This window comes from Triturus cristatus, chromosome 4_1 (assembly GCF_964204655.1).
Source record: "Triturus cristatus chromosome 4_1, aTriCri1.1, whole genome shotgun sequence".
Taxonomy (NCBI): Eukaryota; Metazoa; Chordata; class Amphibia; order Caudata; family Salamandridae; genus Triturus; species Triturus cristatus.
In genome coordinates this window covers 1,192,164,587-1,192,190,767 of record NC_140585.1, presented here as the reverse complement: position 1 = coordinate 1,192,190,767, position 26,181 = coordinate 1,192,164,587, and the positions used below count along the sequence as shown (strand labels likewise).

Genomic DNA, 26,181 nt, shown 5'->3' with positions numbered 1-26,181 from the left:
AACAAAACACCATTCTTTAAAGATTACGGGGATCTTCCATTTCAACCTCTGGACGTGTGCCCAAGAAAAGAGACCGAGAGTTTGAGACAGAGCTGGTGTTACAGAACTTTTAATAAAAAAAAAAAAGTTTTGAAAGGTGGGCATTTGCTTCAGACTTAAATCAGGATGTTTGCTGGTTTAGTTTCTGACGCTACACATTTCCTAAAAACAAAACCCGTTTAAAAACCTCTGGAAACATTGCTTTGTTACAAAATTAACAAGCTCTACAAAAGATGTAGAGTCTTTTCGGCCTATTGGCTTTGCCAATGCCTTTTGCTGTTCAGCATTTGCAGAAATATACGCTTTTTGCATTGACGTAGCTAGACCTTTTGTCTGCCCGTGGCGGTCCCTGCGTTTGCATAATGACTCATACCTGAGCATGCATCATTACACATGCACATATAAGCTTCATTCTACATACAAAAATTTTCCAGGAGGAATTGTTTAGACCACTTTCAATAGTTAGGTGGCCTTAAAGATGATCCTTTTGTATACCATCAAAAAATTAACTCACATAATCAAACACAGGCGTATTGTTATGAGCAAAAGTATATTATTATATGACTATATATTAAGGTTATCCTTTTCAATCCAACTGAAAGACTCACATGTCCACCACTCAAATAAATTTCCATGAACTATTTTCCCACTAATTCTATTTGGGGTCCAGAATTGCGTGCTAGGCGCCGAAAAGCGCTTCAACACTTCATCAAGGGTAGCAAGCTCCATATAAAAATGCAAGCCCTTCCCTCGATCCCTTCACTATCCTCTCTCAATCCAAATAAACTCACATGCTCACGGTCCAAAGTACTAATTCACCACTAATCCTTTTGGGTTCCAGAGTAGCGCGCTACTCGCCAAAAAGCAATTTGACGCCTCATGAGAGGTAGTAAGCGCTATACAAATGCAAAAAACATTGTGAATACATGTAGTACAAAGCATTATATACACACACCAATAGACACAGTAGTACATCAATATATTAACATATTACCACTGGTGCCATCACACGAGCCTTCAAAATTGATACTATGCACTCAGTGCAGGGACCTGGGGAAGTGCAGAGTCCTCTTAACAAAATTAGTTTATAAACCCGTGGTCCCATTAGGTAAATCCTTATCTTTGAACTGGTAGCTTTGGCTAAAACACCACAAGGTGTAATCAATGGTGTTAGTGGATAGACTGTCAACGTTCGGTCTCAAGTGGCTAAAAACGTCCACAAGACCATCCTCAGGACTCATGGACCTCACACCACAAGAACGGGTCAATCAATCTCGACTCCGTACAGCACTGTTCCCACACCTCCTTCGATGTGGCATGCCCAAAATCCAAAGTGCCTGTAATGACTGAGCACTAAAGAAAGCCGCAATTTTATCACAGGGTTTCCCCTGAAGCAGTCTCAGTGCCTGTGGCAGTTTAGATCTTAGAAACACGTGGCCGAAACAGAATCGAAGGGTGAAATGGGCACCTTGGTGAGGGAACAGTGTTGGACATCTTATGCTGGGTAACTGTAGGAGGGTCACACGTAATGCACTCCTGAAACCAAGACAGTACAAGTGCATATACAGGGTTTACATTACACCACAGTGGTTGCACAGACTAGATCCTCGAAACTGGAGCAATGCAGAAAAGAGGGGACTTAAATACACGTGGTGGAAATGCTCAGGTGTGGGTGCTTTCTGGAGTGAGATGGTTCATACCTTGGGGATATTAACCGAGCTACAACTGCAGCCAACGATTCAGATGTGCTTGCTGAGACTAGTTACTCACACTAAAAACGTGGAGAAGATATAAGAACTAGGACCCACCGTGGCAGAGAAGTGTGTATGCTTGAGATGGATGACTAAACGTCTGCCCGCTCGAAAGCAATGGCTATAGAATTTGTGAGTTGGTTACGTGCTGAATGATGTACATCACAGGTTGGTTTGCAGTGGGGTAAAACAGGCAGGTAGAATAGAATGGGACTTAGTAGAAATCAGACTACAGCAGGAAATGGGAGACCCTGAGGCCGGACAAGATCCAGAAATTAATGATAATTTTTCAGATGTGTCTTTAGTGCTAATTTGTAGTGATGAGATGATACAAACTAAATTACCTATGCGGTCAGAGTGTCATGCATGAACCAATGTTAAACTGTACACAGTGTGCTTTACTTCGCTCTGCTTGTTGAGGGGAAGGGGGCGGGATATTTAATTGAATTGTAATGTTACTTAACTACTGAAAATCAATAAAAGGCAGATTTTCTTTTAAAGTGGCCAGGCTATGGTCTCATCACAAGAAACCAAAGTGCCTTGGGGGACTTGGTGCTAGACCAAGATCACTTACTGCAGTTGGCTGCCACATTGACTGCGGTTAGAATCATCCTTGTGACTCAGGGTGGCCTCTTTGCGGTGGCAGGTTTATATTTGGGTGGACGATTTTTGTTTGGTCCCTAGGAAGATCACCCTGTGAAGGTTTAAACAATCGACATCAAGTCCAGCAGACCATGGCATCTTTGTCCACCACCATCCGCCCCACCATTTTCCACAGAGACGCATGGGTAGATACCAGAGATCCGAGCAGTTTCAGCAGGACTTGACCAGACTCCGCATTGTCCACATGGGAGACAGTGTGAATGACGCACCACCAAGGCCCGAGCACGCCCTGTCCCTACCCAGCAAACACCTGCAGAGGCTCACGGAAACTAAAAGCAAGGCACCTTGCAAAGAAGAAGCATTGTGGGTAGATCTTTTGGATGTCTCCCTCGCTACCTGTTCAGCCCTCCCAAGCGTATCAAGAGGGTTGAAAAGCTAAGTAGCCACTATTCTTTCTCTCTGCAAGAGGATGTGTCTGGACTTTCATTGCGTATACTAATATTTAAAAACTCCCAAGTTTGTCTCCATCACTTTACAACTTCACAAAACCTGAAGAATCCATAAACATACGTTTAATCCATTCTTATGTATTATCTTTTGATAAAATCTTATTATTTCTAAACTAGGAGTTCATGTAGTAAGATCTCCAAAATGAATCTACGTAGGATTGCATGTTTACCAACACCTATTTCCTGAAAGTCCAGTGCATATTGGTCATAATGACTATTTAAGGGCAAATCTAAAAGAAAATTGTATATAAAGCTTGCATTTAAACATTCTATCAACTGATTTTCACAGGTTGAACACCTGTAACCAAGGGTTAAAACGCTCTGTTCAATGAATTACTGCCCGTTTTAAGAACAAAAAGGACCCCTATGTCTTCCTTACAAATTACTTTAAATAAGAGATTGTCAGTTCAGTCTGGTGTCTTGCCTAATCCACTCCGTTGACAGCCCCGTGTCTTTAAATATGAAATAGACTTTAGTGATTTTACCAGAAAATGGCAAAAGCGGAGTGCTGCTTCCGAAAAGTAAAAAAATGTCATGAAGTTGCCTCATATGATTAATCCTCTATGGTTGAAGGCTGAGCAGCAACTGATATGTTTGGAAAACCAAATAAAGAGGGAGATAATAAACTTCATACTGTTCCACCTAAGGAACATTTTAGAGTTCAACTCATACTTTTATCCAACCTCAAGCTTAGTTTTTGCAAAGACAGAAGAAAAAAAAAAAAAAGAAAAAAAAAAAAGTTTGTGGAGAAGTAGTGCAAGACACTGAATAATTAAACTGAAGATTTCTTTTCACAGCAATCAATACATCTGGGTGATATTTCACATGATTAGGAATTGGATGGAGCCATACCAAAATGTACTGCTTATCCTACGACATAGAATAAAACATCGGATATCTTTGAAAAAATATGTCTAAAATTTGAACAAATAGGAGTAAAGTCAGATCAGAGGTTACTGTATCTGAACAGGAATTTCAGGCTTTAAGTAAACTGTGCTCTAATAAATTAACAAGCTGAGAAGGAAATAAATGTGGGACTGTTATTTTGCTGGATAAAGATTATTATGACAAACATTTAGTAGATGATCGTGTCTATATGAAAGCAGAAATGGATTCAAATAAATATTTGATAATGATTAAGCACATTGCTGAGACGTCAGAGGAACAAGGTAGAATTAACGATCACATGAAAGATAAAAGGCTAGCATGATAGTCTTTTATTGCCCGCTTCATGCAGCTGGACAAAGAAACATATCAGAATTCAAAGTTCTAGAACTAGAATCCCACAGTCCTAAGACGACCAGATGCAGCAGCCATTTTTCTTCATTATACAATTACCTTCTAGAACTTATGTTAAGGTAGACAATATGTTTTTTTCTATTAATATTTTCATGATAGCCGTTGTAGTCTTAAGGTTTAGTAATTAAGTTGACATGTTTTCAAATTTATGGGACCTTATTTTGTGTTGTGGTTGAACTAAAAAACGATTTTGGTTGTTGGAATTAGTTGAAGCAAAAATGTATTTTTCAAACCAGGTAACAGTGTTCATTTGAGCCATAGGACAAGCGCAACTTTTAAAACAGAGAAGTGGATCGGTCGTAAACTATTGGGGCCCATGTGCTGTCAGGTAGCCACACAACGGTCCTATTTCTATTTACAAGCAAGAGGACTGGAGATGGGCTTCAGCATTAGGAGTGGTGTACTGTTTGACATAGAACATCACATGCACGTTGCAGCCATTTTAGAGTAGGGCAAAATTAGCTGTGTTGCACCCCCTATAGTTGGAAACCGGGACTGCGGGACCGCACGCCAGTTGTGTCACTGGCTGTCTTTTCTGTGCAAGCGTTCAGCAGCAAGGACAACCCCTAAAGGAGGAAGGAAAGTAATTTAATATTAATTTTTGACTAGTGAATAAGAGTAAAAATGTGCTAAGAACTGCAAGGAAGAAACAACTCCGGAGAAATCAACAAAATATGATCCAAAAAAAAAAAACCTCAGCTTTGATCAGAACTCTTCCGAATTCTGCCTCAAACTCTGTACCGTCTTTAAACACTGAAGAGGCGGAGGAGTCTCCACCGAGGAAACAACAAGACTACCTCCCCTCCACCGCTTCCAGGGGCTTTTACAGAGTTACTGTTGAATCCTCAAGTAAAAAATTTACTGTTTGCACCAGTCTCTTGCACTTTGATGGTTACCCTCCATTCATATTTGGACCCATTGCCAAAATAATTACTTCCAAAGTGGGAGGTAATGTTATTTATAATCTCAATGTGAAGGATGATCCTTCCTGTAGTCTGCCATCTGTGCCTCTGTTCACCATTTTTGATCAGGAGATTTATTCGTACAGGTCTTTTCTATTGGCTGCTTTTCAGATATCCCGACCTTAATTTGGTACAGAGTAGCGATCTTTCTTTGGTGAGAGTTTTTGATCATGGAAGGAACGGTGGGGCTCAAGTAACATTTAGCTCCAAAGGGATACCAAACTTAGTGATTCTGAATAGCAACAAGCTGCGCTGCCGCAGTATTGGTGTTCTCCCACTGCAGGAGGAGATGGTCCCTAAAATCTTCTTGCGCAACTCCAACGGTCGGGGCAATTATCTCGCTGACTCTTCCCTCCCAGACTCCTCCCCGTTCAAGAGGCAAAGTAAATTGCGGGTCTCCAGTCTCACTGTTCCCTGAGAAAAAGAAAACAGATTCAGCCCGGAGACGAGGAAGCTGGGAGATGCAGCTGGGTGGCAGGGGCCTCTAATTCCAAATTGTCCTACAATGCTAAATTAAAAAAAAAAAAAAAAAAAAAAAAAAAAAAGTTCCTAGTAATGGTCTCAAATTAATTTCATGGAATACAGCCGGCTTACTGTCCGATAATAAATTGCAATTCGTGAAAGGATTGGAAGCTGATATACTATGTATTCAAGAAACTTGTACTGAAAATAATTGGCTGACTGAAGGCTATTTTGTGTTAAGCTGTCCAGCATGTCCAATCAAGAGGGGCCATGCAAAATGAGGTATAGCTGTGCTGCTTAGCACTAACATTAGCTGGATGTATAAAGATTTCTCGCACAAGTCAAACTCTAAAGATAAGCTTTGATGGGAATTAGGAAAGTATTGATTCACTATGGGTCGTAAATGCTTACATCCCACCTGACTCTTTATCACACTTGTTGAAGGATAGGTTTGATTTTATTTCTAGTATCATAATAAGAGGCCTGAACACACAGTACTGGTAGGCTATCTGAATGCGAAAGTCTCTTACCACACATTAAGGCTCTTTGCAAACGTCTCCAAAGAGGAAGGATTTAGAATGTCCCCAGTTATTTGACCTACTAGCAGTAGAGTAGATATAAGGGGATCAGTTTTTGTAGAGGGCTTAAGGAATGTCGAGCTCCTAATTGTAAATGGGAGAGTGGAAACGCCATTCATAAGTCCCTTTCCGGTGGTTCGATTGATTATGCAATTACTTTCAATAGGTTATTATGCATGGAAGTTCTAGATAATACATAGTGATCACATGCTAATCTCCTGTGAGATCGATATGAGCCTAATGGAGATGGGACCCTGGAAACTTAAAGTAGAATTAGTAGGGTTTAGGGAAGGGGAAAAAAAAAAAAAAAATAAATAAAAAAAAAAAAAAAAAAAAAAAAAAATAATGGCAGAATGTATTGGAATGCCAAAGCATCTAAAAAAAAAAAACAAAAAAAAAATTTTTTTTAAATCATTGACTGCATTAGTAGGAGATCAGCACCTCTCTTCCCCAGACCTCCTGATAATGCATGGAACCTGTGTAAAATCCATGGTTTCTGCCTGTAAAATAAACAACTTATCCCTTCAGCAGAGACCATATCTGGATTTGGCCTAAACAGAGAAATCAATAAGCTAGCAAGGGCACCATTCCTGCTGTTTTTCTGCAGAACAAAGCAAACTAATCAATCTCCTTAAAAGAAGATGATGCAGGGAAAAAAGTACTCTGAAAAGAGAGGAAGACCATAATTGGGTTCAGCTAGAGGAGGCAGCTTCCTGCAAAGATGCCAAAAGATACTGGAAAATAATCTGTGACAGATATGGTTCCAGTTCAAAGTCTCTTCCAGTTCCCATAAAAAGCTATATGGAGAACATATCTTGAACCCGATTCGGAAATCACTGATTGGGTTTGTCGGACTCCTTCCCCTATAGTTTCTCCCTCAGGAGGTTATGCTCCCTCTACGAGCAAGATCGTGGGAATTATCAAGAGAAGGAGATCCTTGGGGCAATGGGCCCAGATGAAACCCAATGACAGTCATTAGAAAGGAGCCCTTCCTGTGGGCCTCCCATCTCACACCCTTTTTTGCTTACTGTTACCGGCATGGAGTTACTCCCCCTTCCTGGTCTGGAAGGGTCTTAATCCTGCTTCACAGAAAGGGACCTAGACACCTCCCTGGTAATTATCGCCAATTAGCATTAATAGACGCAGTGGGGAAAGTGTTCGCTAGGAGCATTCTGGAGCACCTCACAGAGTGGGTGTGGAGGAGAAAATCCTCCCTATTGAATAAGCAGGCTTCGGGATAAAACACGGCACATTAGACAATTTCTGTATGCTGAAACTCATAGCTGAAAAGCACACCTTAATTCGAGGGGTTAATGTCTATGTGGCGTTTAGATTTTTCAACAGCCTTTGATGGGGTAGACCGGCCATCACTTTGGGAAAAACGAAAGTAGCTGGGTATGTAGGACACCCTTCTCATTAATAATCACCCTGCAACTCCTCTGCTTGGCCCAAACTGTTAATAGGGGGTGACAAAGGTTATCCTCTATAATGCCCCCAAAAATGGGCCAAAGCATGGGTGCCTGCTGGCCCAATTGCTTTTCTCTTTGTATGTCTCGGACCTCCCTAATCATTTTGCAGCTAATCAGGGAGATGTTCCGAAGAAAGGTGGCCATCTCTTTCCCGGTCAGATGTATGCAGATACTATCGCAATTTTGGATTTAATACCCAAGGGCTTGAAAAGTAGGTTGGCGTCCCTCCAACAATATACTGCCTTACACTATTTGAAGATCAATGTTTCAAAAGAGTAATATGTGGATTTTAAAAAGCAGAAATTTAGGGAAGATCAGAACTATGTTTGGAGTACAAGTCTAGAAAAACTAGAGATCGTTAAATCATATCCCTATTTAGGGAAAGTTGTGACCGGTATTACATTGGATAAATCCCATATAGAATATTGTTCCTCCAAGGCCTCCTCGCATGCAAATGGGTTATGTGCCTTTTATAACGCAATGGGGCGAAGGCTCTTTATGTAGTTGCTAATCGTTTAAGGTGAAAGTCCTGCCAACTCTATTGTATGCTATAGAATCTATCAATGTGATAAAACGGGACTTAAGAGAAAATGGTAGGGCCAATTCTACAATTTTAATACAGCTATATAGACACCAACAATTTGGTTGGAACTTGGTCTGAAAAGCTCTGATGTGCAAGGATTAGCCAGTGTGATTCCGTGGAGCTATCAGCTGAATAACAGTGAAAAGGATTTCATGAGGGGCTTCATGAATCATTCAATATTTGGCTCAGACCAGGGCAAATATTCTCCTGAAATTTTACCTTGGTGCAGAGTTATTTTGATTTACAGGAAGAGGTTGGGACCTCCTCTCCCCTAGAATTCAAAAACCAATTAAAAAGTACCGGTAGTATCATCAGTTACCAATTAGATCTCATGTATTGTACGATGAAGAAAAGATTGGAGGTGATAACTTTATCTAGCCACCCGAAGGTAGTCCAGAAGTACCTGGCCTCGAATTTAGACCATGGTGCTCGCCGTTCTAGGTCTTTATTTCAAATGAATCTGCTGCTGTTTAATGACCCAACAGCAAATTGGTCCTCTGGGAAACAGGGTAAGACTGCAACATGTGTGACCTGGGGGATCTAGGATGTTAATCATGTTCTTTTTGTTTTTCCTGCCCTATTATCTCTAAGACGCCCCCTTTTATGGCCAATCGTTTGCCAGAACAATGTCAATTCTGTAGAGGCGGCACAAGAATTCCTTTTCCACCCAAAGAATCAAGTAATTTGTACAAAATGTTCTACATTTTTTAAAGGCTTCATACATTTATTTTAATAGGCTTCTAGGTGTGCTGCTATGTTCGGGAGGGAACTCCTTCGCTTGCTCACTTTAGTGTAATTTACTCATGTCTGTTGCTATGTCAGGGTAAGAACTTCTTTGGAAGTGTATTATAGTTTATGGAGTAATTTGAATACAAGTTAACTATTTCAGGTTTCTCTGACTATTTTGGCCACAAAATCCTTAAATGTTTTAAAGCTTTAATGTACCTATTTTAATCTGGATTTAGGATTGCTGTGGTGTCTCGGTACGGAACTCCTTTGGTTGCGCACTATGGAGTAATTTGTACATAATTTCTGCTGCTGTGTCGGGTGGAGAACCTCCTTAGATACTTATTACTGCGTAATTTTCTCTTGAGTTTATCATTTCTGAACTTTATCTTGTCTCCTACCTTTTAAGATGTATTATTGTATTTTATGCATTGTTGCGATTTTTTGTGGACATCTTGAGTTCCAAATCATGAATAAAGAGTTCGACTAGTGAATATACCATACTACTTAGTTGAAGTATATTAATATAGAAACTGTGTCCATATTGAAAATTGTTTATTACATTAATTAATTTAGGAGTTCATACAGATGGAGGAATCCTGCGCTTTGAGTCAAAACGGTGCAGGAGGAGATTTAAGGAACTCAATTCAAAAAGAAGAAGTTTATTTTTCTATTATAGAAGCTGACGACTCTTTGATGGTTAGGAAACGGAAGTGGATGGAGTCATCTGATGTAGATGGAATTTGGTCCCTAGAATATAAGGGAGGTAACGGAAGGAGGAAAGAGAAATGATAAGGAAGCACATTTGTGAGAAGAGGTTTTGTCCTCTGTGGCGATCGGTGGACTAAGCATCACAGAGAGTCACGGTGTCCCATGCTGCATATTAGTGGATGTCCATAATGGACATTAATTGATTTGAGCTCAGCCTAAGGACACTGTCACGTGTGATGATGAATATGTATTCGTACTGTATGATGAGGATGGTTGGGACTTGGAGAAGAAGAAAATGATCTTTCAGAGAGCAAAGGGGGTGGTTACGGAACCCCAGAGCGAAGATCTGTATTGCCCAAAGAGGAGTAGGCATCCTAGAATTTGTGATTGGTGGCCGTTGGGTCATCGGAGTACATGCCTTTAGTAAAGGGAACTAACGCGGTTCTGAGAGTGTTTTTTTTACCAGTAACTGATAACAGGGTTTGTGCCGCCCCAGATTTAGACCCAGACTTGATCAGCTTTTCATTTAAGACGGGTTGTGATCCTTAAAGTTTTGGATGGAGCATTGAAGCAGTGGCAGGAGAGGCTCCGAGATGAGATTGGTCCTCTAGCTCATGTTCTTCATATGGTGAACCATTCTAAGGACACTTAATCCAAACTTGGGTGGATAATAAACAACCCACGGAGGACCCTTGAGATCTACTTTATGTAGATGGATTGGTGAAAGGTGTAGGCACATTTGCATCCACTTTCAGAGCCTTGGATAAGGCTTGGGTATCATTACAAAGAACCATTAGAGTCGTTCACAGGACATTTCACTGGCCGTATGTTCAACAAATCAAAATATCAAAAGCAAGGAAGAGGATCTTTAAAGGGGTTTTCGATCAGCCACTCATTTTTTTCCACAACTGTGAAGATCAAGTAGAGGTCACATGTCCAGACAAGAGACCAAAAGGTGGCTCAAGGAAATCAAGGTAGGCCCTAGGATGTTTTCTTTTTTTCCCCCCCCCCACTAATGGTATAGGAGAAATCTAAAAGTTTTTTTTAAAGAATGGAGCAAACTGACAAAAGATGAGTGGGTCTTTAATATGGAGAATGGTTCTGTGCTGGAGTTTGGTAAAACTCCATTTCAAGCGCAGTGAAGCAAGAGAATTTATATTTTCTCAGGATCAGACTGATCTGGTGAGAAGAGAGGTCTAGAATACAATAAAGGGTGCAATAGAGAACGTATCACGAGATTCAAAAAGTTTTGGTAATATTCTGTTAGGACAAAGGTTGGTGTCCTATAATAAATCTGTAAGGCCTCAATTGATTTAGAGAGTACAGAAATGGCAAGATGGAAGGAATCCATTTACATTCTTCAGGAAGGGGACTGCTTAGTAAAAAATAGATCTGAAAGTTTCTTACTTTAAATTTCCAACGGCAGAGGCGATTCAGAAATATTTAAAATTTAGGTAGAAAGGAGAACTTTATCAGTTGGCTTGCCTTCCATTTAGGCTAGCTACTGCACCCTGGTGTCTCACCAATGTTCTTTGGCCAGTGGCAGTGTATCTTCAAGAGCAGGGAGGACAAATGAGTAAGTATCTGAACGATTTCCTAGTTATGTCACAAGATCTCCAGGCGATAGATGAGTAATTGCATTTGGTGAAAAACGTTTTGGAAGGACTGTTTTTTTTTTTAACCAAATAAGTCAGTGTTCATTCCAGGGAAGGAGTTGGAGTTTTTAGGTGTTAGGATGGATACGATATAGGAAATCTTGAGTTTACCTGTGAGGAAGGTGAAAACAATAACACTGGAAGTAAATTGTCTATTGTGCAAGAATATGGTGTCGTTGAGAACTCTGGCGAGAATAAGAGGTCGTTTCTTATCTTCAATTTAGGCTGTGCTTCTCAGTTTGTTATGTTACAGGGTTCTGCAAAGACGAATGGCAGAGAGCCTATAAAACAGGTTTATGGTTCAGCGATATGATTTATGTATCCGTGGAAGCCAGAGAGGAGTTAAATAGGAGTGGAAACAATATAGAGACATCGAATAGCAGTGCGATTTTTGAAATGTGGCCTGGCTTCATTTTAGAAACAGACGAGTTTGCATGGTTGGGTGGGGAGGGGGGGGGGGGGCTTTGAATGGGTCAACAACAGGAGAGAGATTGCATCTGGAGGAGGAATATCTTCACATCAATTGCTTTGGATAAAAGAAGGTTATCTTGCCCTAAACAGATTTTAAAAAGAGTAGCAGTTGTGATGTTTTGTTGAAATGGACAATGTTTCTCTGGTGCAGGATATTAACTGTCCAGGTGGAAGCAAATCATGTGACCGGAGGCGGTTGCCAAGGAGTTTTAATGTTATTGGTTAGAGCACCATATAGGGCTGAGAGCAGAAAACCTTGCAGGTCTATGCAACTATGTAGTGGATTGGAATTCAAGATATTTAAGGGATTACAGCGATTGAAGTCCCGATCAAGAAGTGTTTCATATGCTACAAGAACAATAGGTCCTCTAGAAATAGATCTTTTTGCTTCTTGGTTAACGAGGCAGTTGAAGAGATTCTACAGTCGAGTCCCAGTCTGAAGAGGTGGATGCATTTCAACAGAACTGAAGGGTGGCAAAAGGGATCAGGTTTTCGTCCATTTGCAATGCCCTCAAAGGGTTCTCCTACTAGTGAGGAAGCAAAAGTGTCAGTCACTCCTTTTTGAGTGAGTTGCCCGTTTAAAGGGGTGCTGGAATTAGCAGAAGGGGAACCTTTAAAATTCCTGTTAGGTGAGGTTGTTAATGAAGCCAGATGGTGGAGAACATCCTCTGGTGGTCAACTGAACCTTCTTGCTTGGAGGATTTCAGGGGGTGGAGTCCAGTTTGAAGGCCTTCAGGGACAGCTCAGGGAATCTTTAACTCCAGGGATGAGGCAGAGATATGTTGGAGTGTGGAGAATCAGGGGTATGTTGGCGCATGGAAAGGGATTTGGAAGTGTTTGCAATAGATAGAAAACTATCACTTATTTGGAAAAGGATTGAGGTAGAAGATGATCAGTTGTAATAGCTCAACGGTAGCAACCGATCATAGGTTGGGTGATGGGACATGAATAGGGAAAGAGGTCTTGATTTATTGGGTTACGATATGTATCAAATTGCGGGGACTACTCAAGCCAAAATATCATTTTTCTGAACTCTATTTTTGCTTTTTAAAATATCTGAAAGTTTGCCTTTGAATGTGCACTTCTCTTCTTTCAGGAAAGTGGCGGATGTAAAGGGATTAGATGCAAGTAATTGTTTTTATAATCATGATGGAGTTAGGTTTCATAAAAATAAAAAAAGGACAAGCATGATATCTTTATCAGTGTTTTATCCAAGATTTGATGAACAGCCTCACTTGAGTGTAGTGAGATCTTTAAAAGATTATAAAATTAGGAAGGGTGAATTTCAGGAAGATGGAGTAGGACAAGTATTATGGTCTTATGTTAAATCTTTCGATCCAGTTTCAACATCAGCTATTGCCAGATGGGTAAAAGTGGTAACGAAAGATGCAACAGTAGACACGAGTCGGTTTTGTGTGCTTTTGGTATGGGAGGCCATTTCTAGTAAAGGGTTTCTGTCAGGTGGACTTTTGACGAAAATCGGGAACACTGGCGATTGGTGTTTGCAAGATTCTACCATAGACCAGTGGAACATGTGCCATCAATGGCTTTGAGGAGCTTTTCACATGCATAAAGATAGCCTCTGTTCTGGACAGGAGATGTAGATTCTCCAAGAGTTTGTTAGGAAAATCTAGATTTCATTAGAGACACTGAGGCTAGTATTACCCTCCAAGCCCGCCCTCGTTTAGGTAGGAGGAAAGGTTGCTCAAGTATAAAGTTTGACATTCTTTAATGTTTAAAACTTTGTTTTTCAGATTGAATATGAATTGTGTTCTGCAGTGATTGTTTGGAAGTTTTAGTTTGTTGACTAAGGTGTGCAATGGCCAGCTCTTGCCTCTATACAAATATTCCATAACAGCGTTTACAGAGTATTGAGTTTGTATTATTGAATGCCAATTTACATGGTATGGAAAAATAATTTCTTGCAATTATTGCATGGAGTACCAATACAAAAAGTATTTGAATGTTGTAATCAGGGCCACTTACAATGCCTGGAACAGCAATGTGCTCCTATGTTACTCTGTCCTTTGCTTGTCTCTTGAGGGATGCATATGAACAGACGTGTATTTTTCTACAACAGGCTGTCTGCATGAGACACTTATAATTTAATGTAAGGCACATCGATGCCTTTCTGGTATGTTGAGGAACACAAATGAAAATTGGAATACCTCATTTACGAAATAAATGAAATTCCTGGAAGAGGAGTAATTACAGCGGAAGTAAGAGGTATAGAAATGCGTGTTCGGATCAACGGAGAGACGGCAGAATAATGTGTACAGAAAGAACACTGATCATAATGCGCATTTGGATATCTCAAGTCTCCACCCACAACATCTACAAAACAAGACCTCTACCTTTAAGTCACATGATTTCGCTAAATACAATTATAGCTGAGAATTATAACCTAGAATTGGGAATTATAGAGCGAAACGTTAGAATGGCAGGGGTACATAAAATACACATTGAAGACTGGCAGAAACAAAAAGATAAGTGGTTTGAAAACTGCTGATTTACTGTTATTAGCAACCTAAATGACCTGACAACAGATTGGCATGTTATGAAATATTCACACAGACCTTCAAGATCAAAAATCATTCTGAAAATTTTGAATTTTGTGGACAAAAAGGATTTGAAGTGTTTATTTCCTCAAAGCCATTAGTCTCACACCAGAATATGACCAAACATCAGAAGGAAGATTATGAAAACTATTTCTCAAAAAGGCCGTATTATTGTTAACAACAAAGATTAGCAGAAACTACAAAGAAGGGGCAGGTCCTGGTTTACATTGTGTTAATTGCAAATATATATTTTTAAAGGAGGGCATAATTTAGCTCCATTTGCAAGCAAAAAAATCCTTCTCAGTGATTAGGCAACATGCAGCACTTTAAACCATATTTATGCTATAACTTGCCCTTGTAAGAAATATTAGATGGATGGGACAAAACGAGCAGTGAACCCAAGAACATAAGTCTGGATAGAATTAAATCACTTTTTGCAAGGCAATTTCTAGAGTGGTGACATAATATACATCGAATAGGTTTAAGGTCTTACAGACTACACAACATTCAAGGTGAGGTGGGAATTTAAGGACCATCACATTTCCAGAACAATTATAATAGAGAACATTGCGCTCTTTGCACTCATGGGAAGTAAAGGAGGGACAAAATGTAATGTGCTTTATTTGAGTAATTATGGTTGTAACATTTGGGGTAACATTGGTCCATTTAAAAACTCTATAAAACATGGAATTAGTGTATGTTAAACAGGATGAAAGAGCGCATGACTGATAATTTGATATAGGAATATTTACATTACAACAATGCCGGTTATTCACTAGCATTGAAGATAAACACAGATTATTATATTCCTACAATAGTAATCCATTTCAAATAACATTTGAATACATGTCAATTTATGGTTATATTTGAAGGAGTATGAATATTTCAGAATTTTATTTCCTTTAGCATGCAATTTACGATAAATGGAACAATAAAAAAAAATAACTACAAAAGAAATTAAAATCAGACTTCAATATGTAGGAAGTATTAAAGCAAGGTGGCCCTGAAAGATTTTTTGGGCACCTACCGAGCACAAAGGACACCGGTATGAGGTTGGCGTAATTGTCGCAGTAGATGGATAGTTTCTCGAAGTTGCGCTTTTGCTTGTCGGTCAAGATAAACCTGTGTCAGTGGATTGGTAGAGGAGAACAACAAGAAGGTGTTGGTTAGAGCATATATAATTCTAAAGAGGATACAAAAATAAAAAATTAAATGCATGCAAATTTGAAGATAAAAAAAAACAAGAATAAGATGACGGAGAAGAAATTACAGATAAAGACACGACAGATGAAGACACTGATCTCTCCAACCTCTGGTATACAACAACATGCCAATGCACTAGCCTGAAGGACAAGCCATCTTCTCCCGCCATTCATATGTCCTACCTGTACATGAGGCTGAGCATCAGGTACACAGCGAAGAATACCAGGAACTCCTTGTACAGTAGTTTGTAAATGCTACCTCGCCACAACAAGAGCAGCTTGTAGAACCCGCCAAAGCGGGCGTTGGAGACGCGTGCAGAGTAGGAGACAGTCATGACGCCCACCGACTGTTGGCATAAACTGAAATTAAGACATGCAACATTATATCAGGTGCGTACGTGCAGCAAACATTTATGTTAGTCATAATTTTTTTTTTAAAAGAAAAAAATCCATCAGACCACTTCACAGATTTGTCTCTGCATTGAAATACATACACAGTCGGATATAATTTTCCCAAATAGTATAAAATGGTCTAAAAATAAACAAAAATTAAAAAGCTTTGTCTTATGTAACACTAACGTGCAGCCACAGGTTCCCTGGTGTTGCCAAAAAAAACCTCTTGCAGACTATATGTGCAAACTGCCCATGTAATTGCATTTATATAGCGCTTACTAACCCGATGAGGCGTCAAAGCGTTTTTTCGATGAGTAGCACGCTACTCTGGAACCCCAAAAGGATTAGTGGTGAATTAGTATAGGGAGAAATGAAATTAATTTGAGTGGTGGACATGTGAATTTGTTATTTGGATTGAAAAAGGATAGTGAAGGGATAGAAGATGAAAGGGTTTGTATTTATCTAGCGCTTGCCACCCCTGATGAGGCGTCAAAGCACTTTTCAACGGGTAGCATGCTACGCCGGAACCCAAACTGGATTAGTGGGGAATAGTTTAGGGAAATATGTAATTAATTTGAGCGTTTTACACGTTAGTTGGATTGAAAAGGATAGTGAAGGGATAGAAGAGGGAAAGGTCTAGAAAGTGTTTTTTTTTTTAAGCTCGTAGCAGGAGGAGGTTTGGGATGAGTAAAAGGGAAGGGTTTAGAAAGGCTTGTTTGGGAGATCTGAATACTAAAACAGGTATGAGATGATGCAAAGAGGGGTAGGTGAGGGAAGAGTCCAGAGTAGTAGAATGGGGTTGGGATGAGTCAGAGTGGAAGTAGAGGATATATAGGGAGAGGTATAGGGTACCGCATTGGGTATGCTGAATTAGAAGTAAAGTAATAAATATAAAGATGTACAAGTGAATGGAAGGTATACATGTATCCGAGTTGTATTTAATAAACTCAGACCTTCAAGTGTTGCTGTACTTTAAGCTAATTTGTTTTTCTATTTTTTTTGTAGTTCAATAGTGAAGCAATTATAGATAGTTATGATAAAATATTTGCTTATTTATGCAGTCAACTATATACATGATAAACCTAGAATAATATAACCATAAGTAATATGTACATTTGTTAAGCAGAACCAACAAATATCTATATATTTATAAACAAAATTGTAACACACGTTTATACAAAGCAACACACATATGTAGGTACACAGCTATAGTCCAAATGCTTATAAACAGAGGTATCAGCTGCATATTTATGTTGGAGTACGGTGGGTATGTGTGGGGGGGGGGGGGGGGGGAAGAGCCAACTCTTGAGTAGTCTTCTGAAGATAAGTTGGTTATCTGTGGATCTTATGTTTTGGGACAAGGAGTTCCAAAGTTTGGCTGCTTGAACAGAGAAGGATGTGCCACCTATGGTTTTTTTCTTGTAAGTTGGGATTTTGAGGCGAGGTACCAATCTAGACCAGCGATTCCTTTGTTGAATGTATTTGGTGATTGAGGTCTGTTCCATGTATCACTTTTTGGGTGATACAAAGCAGCTTGAATGTGGATCTTCTGGCAACTGGTAACCAATGTAGGGCCTTCAAGGCAGGGGAAATCTGGGCTTGTGGCTTTATATGCAAGAGTAGTCTGGCAGCAGAGTTCTGAATCTGTTGTAGTCTTTTCATAGTAGTTAAATTATCTGTGGTAGAGGCTATTGGCATAATCAAATTTTGACAGAAAAAGATGTAGCCTGGACCTTGTGTAGCAATCCCAGGTGGGGGGGGGGGGGGGAGGGGGGGGGGAAGATGCGTTGAAGCTTCTTTACTATAAAAACTCTGCATCTTGCTAGTTTGTCCCCTTGGACATTCATTGATAGCTTGGAGTTCATGATAATTCAGAGGTTTCTTACTTCCTTGGATACTTTAGGCGGTGAACCCAGATTGTCAGGCCAGGTGGCGAGTGGGTCATAATTGTTCCAATCGCCACACGAAAGTGTTCATCGTTTTGGAAGCATTCAATTTAAGATGGCTCCATACACACCGCTCTGAGGCAACTGAAAATCTGAGTTTTCAATGTCTTTGTGGCTTCCCAGTTTGAGTATTTGTGTGCCATCTACGTAGGTGATGGCAATACTGATAATGAACTAAGAGGCAAATCGGAGTTCATGTGTATCCTATCCATGTCTACATTAGTATTATATATGGAGCAAAAGTTCAGTCTATTAAATCAAACATTTTTTGCTCAGCAGACATTCTGAACTCACATATTTAACGGTGCTCTCATATGTGATAATGAAGAAAATGGCAGCTCCGTAAATTAAAATATTTGCCCAGTGTAGAAAGCTGGCTCTGTATCTACTATACCAAAGTAAGGTATAGTGTGCACAGAGTCCAGGGAGTCCTCAGGGGTATAGCAGAGGCTTATTAGGTAAATACGAATAGCTCTTTGTGGTAGTGTAGGCGAATAGTTGGGCTTATCCAGAGGGTGTGTTATGCATTCATTGTATTCACTCCATCAAGGACTGAGACACACACTACGAGACAGAACCCAGAACAACGAGGCAAGTATAAAAAAAGGGTATACTTATATTTTAGAACCCAGCAGGACTTGGCACAGATGGGTGAAATATACTTTAAAATGAAAGACTGTTCAAGATAACAGTAGTTATAGGTTTGTTTCACTATTAAATGCAGTTGCTCTCATACAGTAATTACTTTCAGATTACTTACAAGGGCTCTACATACAAATGAAGTAAGACTTTTTATACTTTGAAATTGAGTTCACTTTCCTCCATACATTAAGAGTTCCACACGTAGAACGTTTTTAGGCCCAAAATCTTATAACTGGAGTTCCTATGGAAGAAAAACAGTTAATCGGTTTTGAAGGCAACTCATGAGGGTGAGATTTGGGGGTTTGAACCAAGGTTCCCCACGGTCTAGATGGGCACTCAAGTTGCACCACCAGCTGCACTCGGGCGGGCCAGGTGCAGAACGGACGTCGGAGGACCCTGTGCTTTCCAATGGAGACCTTTGGTTTCAGAAAGATGCTGCAGGATCAGGCAGGGACACTTCCTGAAGGTGACCACTGGCTGGAGAGGAAATTTGGGATCTTGGGGAATGTCTGGAATCCGTTGGTTAGGTCACCCATGGCCATGTGGTGCAGGGGTGTCTTCTGGTTTTCTTACCAGCTCCGGTCGCTGTCTGGGGGACCCTTCAAGTTGAAGGTTGTAGGCATCGTAGGGAGCCTTGAGGGAGGTGGGGGGAATCACCGAATCCCAGGTCAGGATTGCATGAGAGACCTCCTTGAGGTGTTGGGCCACTCAAACTCAGGCTGTGGGTGTTGGGTGCAGAATCGTGAAGTCCACAGAATCTGGATTCTGGAGGAGAGTCTTTGGTTGAGCAAATCTGGTGCTCACAGGAAACAGTCTGTGGAAAGGTCGCAGGGCAGGTCCTCCGAGCTCTGGGGGTTGCTGGCTGCTGGACTCGCTGGGGTTCTTGCTGCAGGCAGGTTGTAGACGGGACATGCCAGTAGGATTGGGGCCAAGGCAGTTGCTGTCCTCTTCTCCTTTCTGGGTCAGCACAGCTCTTCAGTGCTTCTTTCTTCCTCGAATCTGAAGGAGGCATGGTTCAGGGTCACCCCTAAATACTAGATTTAGGGGCGTTTAAAGGGATGTGCATGTCAGGACCAATAGGTCCCTTCCTTGGAGTGGATAGACTCCCTGTTATGCCACCCTCCAGAGGGAGGGGGCATGAGCCTCTTCCTAATTGGCAGAGTCCCCTCATCTTCAAGATGGAGGAGACAGATGTGCGCTTCACCTCGACTCCCCAACCTGAGGTGTGGGGTTGGCATAGGTGTGCACACCCTTCTTCCTATATTGGATTTACTGCACATTCTCCCGCCCAAAGTGGGAGCCAGAACCGCCCGCTATGGCCAGACTGACCCCGATTACAAACACAATAGTTCAGGTAAAACACATAAAAATCACTTAGTCCCTCACCATCACAAACCCTGCTAGTTCATGCACGTAAACACAGCAAAGATGCCTCCTTCACTGGTAGCAAACACTTTTGAGTGTTTTTACTTTCTCTGTTGAGGCAGCAACAAAGTCGTGAGGTCAGTCCCTCCTACAACCCTGCAGACTAATGCTTTAAATGGAAACAGGAGCAAGGCAAAAATTGTGGGTCCACCCACTATTTCACAGAAGGGGGGGGGGGGGGGGGGGGGGGGGGGGAACACCGTCCCCATGCCAAGAACTTGTCCCAGTGTAATTTCCAGCAAACGGGACACGTTTAGCAGCGCCTCAGTTGTCTGCTTTCGATTCCCAGCAGGAACGTGCAGGCAGCGAGGGAGCTTTTTATTCACCTCCTGCTGGGCAGAATTTAAGGGCCATCGGGCCTCCTTTTCTTTGAATATCCTGACTGGAGAAGGCCTGGAACCGCACACTTAAATGTAAATGCCACCGACGGGAAGCAAAGGCACACCGCTTGTTATCTCTTCACAGGTACAAGAGAGGCATGCTTTTGCCTTGGTTCAGTCCCTGTATACAAGTGCATGCACCATAATGTCAGGTGTGTTGGTCTGTCCCAGTATTTACACAATTAACAATTTCAATACCACTATTTTATTCCTTTTATAGCGCTACGCAACCCAATGCAGGGTGTCAGAGCTCTTTACGTAACAAACATACATTGATAATAAATCGTGAGCATGTGTAAATCAATATACAAGATGAGTTACATGAGATATGGTTACAAGGTGTATGAGTCACATGTCCTTCATAGCTCACTGTGCTATATTACACGTTTTACAATACATGTACTGCAGGTAACAAAACGGTATGTTTTCAAAGCAGTAACCCATTTTACTATCTGCGTAAAATAAAAATCTGTCATCTGTGTGCTGCAGTTTGTGCTTTGCAGGAAATACATTAACTTTCGACAGTACTTGGATTCAAATCTGGGACTTCACAAAACACAGATCTCTCCAGCAAGTGCATTAACCTCCAGCGTTCTCACCATTATTACTATTCCCTGAGATTGACTGGGCAACTTCACAGCAGATGCCTGAACCCATAAAATATTTTAAAATGTAGACTTTGCAAACAATTAGACAGGACAGGTCTTCTGCCAGGCTTCTCCTAAACGTCAATTTCTTTGCGACAGGGTTTTAAAAAAAAAAATGAATATATTAGTTGAGGCCCAGATTTTGCGTCTGGGTTGCAACACCTTTTTGGCACAACTTCGATGCCAAATCTAATTTGTTAAATCTCATAATGTGCTTAAATGTACTCAAGTAATACGCGATGAACATGTATGAGGACTTAATATCTGATGCCACTTCTTGTGATGTGTAACAAGAAGGGGGAGGGGGGGGGAACTAGGAGCTAGTTGTGGTCTAGTACCCATGCTCCCTGCGTTAATCTCAATTCCAACAAAGGGTAACTGTTCAAAGTGTGGGCACAACAGTCATCCACATCAAAGAAAAAGAGAAAAGGAGTGGGAGCAAGAGAAAGCTAGGTCTAACCCCACAGACTAGAGGCAAGACCAAGTCTGGTCTCTTCATGCCCTCACATCCCGAGGGATCTCATGCTTCATCATTGGGCGTTGCTCCTCGTCGGGCCGGCATTGTAATGTCCTACGGGTCCCCCAATGGGTCGCTTTAGCGAAGATCTTTTATTGGTACTGCTGTATGATGAGTGAGGGTGTGAGATATAGGGTTCTGAAATAAGGGTGAGTGAGTGAATGATAAACCTAGCTAAGGGATACCAGGGAGAAAGAAGTTCAATACATAGGTTCCCTTGCCAGGTTAAACAAATCCGTAGGTCGTGTGTTACTGATGCCTCAGTTACTTCTTGTGAGGTCACATTCAGTGAGGTCACTTCCTGTTATGTCATGTGCAAAGTCACGCGTCGTGACATCATGCGCTGTGATGGCTCTCGTCATGATTTCACTTGCATACTGCCTAATCTAGTCCCTCTGCTTCCCTTTTTTAGGACGTGTGCCCTGAACAGAAGTGCAGGTACCTACTATTGAGAGTAAGTGTTTTCTCCTGAGAAGTGCGGGTACACTCCATTTAAGCATATTGCAGCATTGCAAAGATGTGCTAGTTTTCTCCATTACCAAATAGTGAAGATATTCAGTCCCGGACAGTACCTGTCGATTTAACGCACTGCTTCAGATGCACCTAAACATCCGACTGAGCCACGAGGCTTGTGGGGGTAAATATCTGTGGGACAATGTGAGCAAGTGCTATCCTGTAGGCACTTGCTAAGCATCCCATAAAATGTCCTAATCTCGCGCACTTGGGTTGGCAGATCACCAGTGATGGCTTGCCCATTTATTGCCTTCACACTAGTGTGGCTCTTGGTATCCAGGTCTACTCTACAATCACTTACTTTTCACCTGTTGAGGATCCGCTGTGACCCTAGATGACCCCAGGGAATCTTCCCCCAGGGCCTTTCGAGCTCACCTAGGACCGGAAGCTCCAGCTCGTGGGTTCTTCCTCCTCCCCCCCGTTCATTAGTCGGTCCCTCCACCAGGAGCTGGCCTCGCTTCCATCCATGGTACTCCCAAGGAGACATTTTGTTTACTCTCAAACTCTGCTGGGCTTAGTATGGCCAAAGCTTCCCAGGACACTTTCATTGGAGTATCTCACTCCTGCCTTCTCTCAGACAACCTCAACCGACTGTCCTTGCATTAAATCTCACTCTTGCAGAAGGCACCAACAGATCACGTTTTCTTTTTAGCAGAGTTTTATATAGCGCGAACTTGACCCGAATCCAATCGGGTATCAGAGCGCTTTACATATCACCAGTTACGTTACATGAGGACACACACCCATTTCATTTTTTTTTTCTCGTTAGGCACGGGGAGATTAAGTGATTTGCCCAGAATCACAGGATGTTTTAGCGTCGTTACCGAGTCTCGAACCCAGTTCTCCGAGTTCGAGCCCCCTAACCGTTAAGCCAACTCCTCTCCAAGGGTTTTATGCCACACCCTTAATTATATGGCCACGCCCCTTTGAGAGACACCCCACACACACAGTTTTGTCAACCAACGTAACCCCCTGGAGCACCTATAGTTCGGACCCACGAAATATGCGGTCTTCTTAGCCCTCAGCCCCCCTTAAATGTTACTCTGAAGGAGTTTTGCCCACTGACATGGCTGGCCATGGAGTACTCTTTGTGCCACAAACAAAAATGCCCAAAGGGTTGTCCACCTCTTGTCTGTTTGTACGCACAAAACACAAGTTATTGAACATATGTATTTATATAGAAAATAGTGCTTAAATTGTATTGGGGGGGGGGGGGGAGGCGGTGTCAGAAGGCCACTGCAGCTTGTACCTTTCATTGCCCCTGACAGCGCTGCCAGTGACGGTACCAACTCAACTACTAACCATCACTCACAAATCAGGCCACTGCAGGCCCCAAAGCAATAAGAACGACTTGCATGCAGGTATTAGTCATTTTAATGTAGATTCAATTAATAGGCAACGGTTGCGCTGCTCATCTCTAAATTAGTCAAACAGAGTCACCGTGTAGCCGACAGTCATAAGTGCCGATGATGACAATGAAGTGCCGGTGTCGAGCACCGGCTCAAATTAAGCACCAAGTAAACTAAGAACTTATTCCACACCTGCGCATGTTTATTGCCTAAGAAACGAGCGGAGTGGGTCGTACAGGCTGCGATGAAAGTAGTTTGGGATGAAAGAGCTCGGATATGCCTTTACTCAAGCCGCCTCAAGCAAATGTCCGAGTGCGCCGGGGTACAGGGCCAGCTCTGCCCATTGACACGGACTCGCCGTAATTCCCTCCTCACCGAACCCACTCAAGGACGAACGTAGCCTGCCCCCTCCCACAAACACTCTGAACTCCCATTTAGAGACCCCACACGAGATACGCCTCCCATCCTATGATCCCCACTTAGGGACACCCCGCCCGAGGTACCCCAAAGACTCACCTGAAGACCTCCGAACCCTCCGTCCAGGAATCCTCTAGGACCCCCGAAGATGTGCCCAGTAACCTATGAACGCACCACGAACCCTCAGCGGCTGACCATCAACCCTCAGGCCAGGGCCATCCCCTCAAAGGCTCTCCAGGTGGGGAGGAAGGAGGTGGCGGGATGTATTTTTGGGCGGGCAGGGGGGTGTATGTGAATTCAGGAGGTTGAAACTCCGACTCCTGGCTTTAAAGATCTTCGCCCCTTCCGCTTTGACGAATCCCTTCCCTCCATCGCTGCCGCCTCAGACGTATACACTCTTTAGCCTTACAGTGGTCTTCTAGGCGCTACTCTCCCCGTCAAATGCCCTTTTTAAGTTGCCCCCAACACAGGTCTCACATTTTAATGTCGGTGCAGATGAACCAGTCCAAGTGTTTTGCAATGCATTCTGGGACTTGGTGTCATCTTTATCGATTTATAACAAGTACCCGAATGCAAAGAAAACCCTCAAAGACAAAATCAGCAACTTCCTTATGGGCTGGGAAACTGCATCATTCTCTGCTGTAGGCCTGTCTCCAGGTGCTTCTCCTTAAGCCACGAATTTCCATTCAACCCCCTCCTCTTAAGTCAATGTTTGCTCCCCCCCACCTATCGGGGCTTATTTGAATTCTCGACTCAAACTAATCTTTCCCTCCCCCTTTCCTACTGCCCCCTACCCTTTATCGCTCTGCGCATACCTCCGTTAGTCACAGCACACCGGCCCTTCTGGTTTTTTTCTGTCCCCTCGGTGCACCTCACTCCTCTCGTTCTTACGCCACCTCCTCTCCCTCATTTTCATTCACCTCGCCCCCTCCTCAATCGCGCCTCTCACCTTCCCCTGGCCACGCCTTCCGCGCCTCACTCCCTGGGGCACAGTGTGTGCTCCCCGGGACACCAACTCTAGTCAATCAGGTACAACCCGCGCTCCGCCTTACAAATTCCAATATATGCCCCTCTCCCAGCCTTTGGTACTGTATGTGCTCCCCTCAGGCACGTGCAGACCGCTCAAGACAGTCCCGGTTCCGCGCGCAGCTTATCCAGCCCAGAGGGTTGCTTTGCATCCTGGGACTTGCAGTCCTATTTATTCCAGCATGCACAGAGAAAAAAAATACATTAACAGGTCACGTAGTTACCGGCACCCATAGAAGGAGTAAATCTGAGCACTCGCTAAGGATGTGCACCCTCAGGTAGCCTCCGTGCACCTCTTACTCTGAGATGAAGGGTTTGCTCTCCTCTTGTGCCTCCTCCCCCGGCACGGACAGACTTACTCTTCTCTCTCGTCCCCTCGGGTAAGGCTGCACCCCTCCCCCATGGCTCCCCTCGTGCCCTCAAGTAGCCTCTGTTGTACCTCTTACTCTGAGGTGCAGCCTGGCATTCCTCTTAGCCCTCGGGTACAGGTTAAGCCCCCACCCCCTTCAGGTCGTTGCTACCCTCTTACCCTCGGGTTCAGACTGTGCTTCCCTCGTGCTCTCAGGTACAGACTTTGCTTCTCTCCTCCTGGGTTTACTGCTCCTCAATGTGCCTGCGCACTTTTGAAAGCTGCACCTGCCCCTCCCACCGGAACAAGCTCTTTGTTTTGGGCTAATGAGACCTCGAGCCCTGCTGGCGGGTTGTTTGTACTGGGGGTTGAGGATGTCCAACCCTGGGTCGACACATCCTCACTGCCCCTCGTTAACAGACTATCGCGTCCGTTTGTCGCAGCATATACACTGTCCCTCTGTAGCAGGGTCCATATTTCTAGCAGCCACTGCCCTCATTTCCAGACTGTGTCCCTCTTTAAGTTTGTCTTTAGTTTGGCCTCGTCCTCTTCTCTTGCGGGTGCTTCGCCTCAAAGAAGCGCCCTCCCTCAGCTGACTGTGACCCACTTTAACAGTGGCTGTCTCTTTTTGAGGCACTGCCCATCTCCCCAGAGCTGTCACATTGCTGCTGTCCATAGAGGAATAGCCAGGGCCGCTAGGAATCATGCAGCGGGGGAGGACCAAATTATGCGGCATGGTTGACTAAATTATGTGGTAAAAACATTCAAATTATGATGCGCGAGGCTGCACGTTTCGTTCTATTGTTACCTCCTTATGGGGTTAATTTTACACGTTGACACTGTCTGGGCAAATGTTTCACCTCATTAGTGCCAGTTGAACACCCAAACACAGCAATGAACGGCATAAGACGGAACAGTCAACTTTTGCAAAAGGACTTCCACCGCGAGGCTACCCATGTGTCCCCGTTTTTTATAGACCAAATTTGTGTTTTGTTAAAA

The 26,181-nt window shown here is 42.6% G+C and overlaps 1 protein-coding gene across 2 annotated transcripts in view; it reads right to left on the bottom strand.

Moving 5' to 3' along the window:
- The window catches only part of BEST2 (bestrophin 2), a 52,592-nt gene extending 27,094 nt beyond the window's left edge, over window positions 1–25,498 (bottom strand). The window contains exons 1-3 of one of the 2 annotated variants that reach the window (XM_085654467.1): window positions 25,363–25,498; window positions 15,762–15,938; window positions 15,404–15,498 (exon numbers count right to left, since the gene is read on the bottom strand). In XM_085654467.1, the coding sequence (XP_085510593.1) occupies window positions 15,404–15,498; window positions 15,762–15,913 (247 nt within the window). In that variant the 5' untranslated portion in view covers window positions 15,914–15,938; window positions 25,363–25,498. Of the gene's footprint in view, window positions 1–15,403; window positions 15,499–15,761; window positions 15,939–24,622; window positions 24,690–25,362 lie in introns of those variants that run through there. The other variant, XM_085654468.1, reaches the window with a different exon arrangement.
- Between the last annotated feature and the right edge of the window lie 683 nt (window positions 25,499–26,181).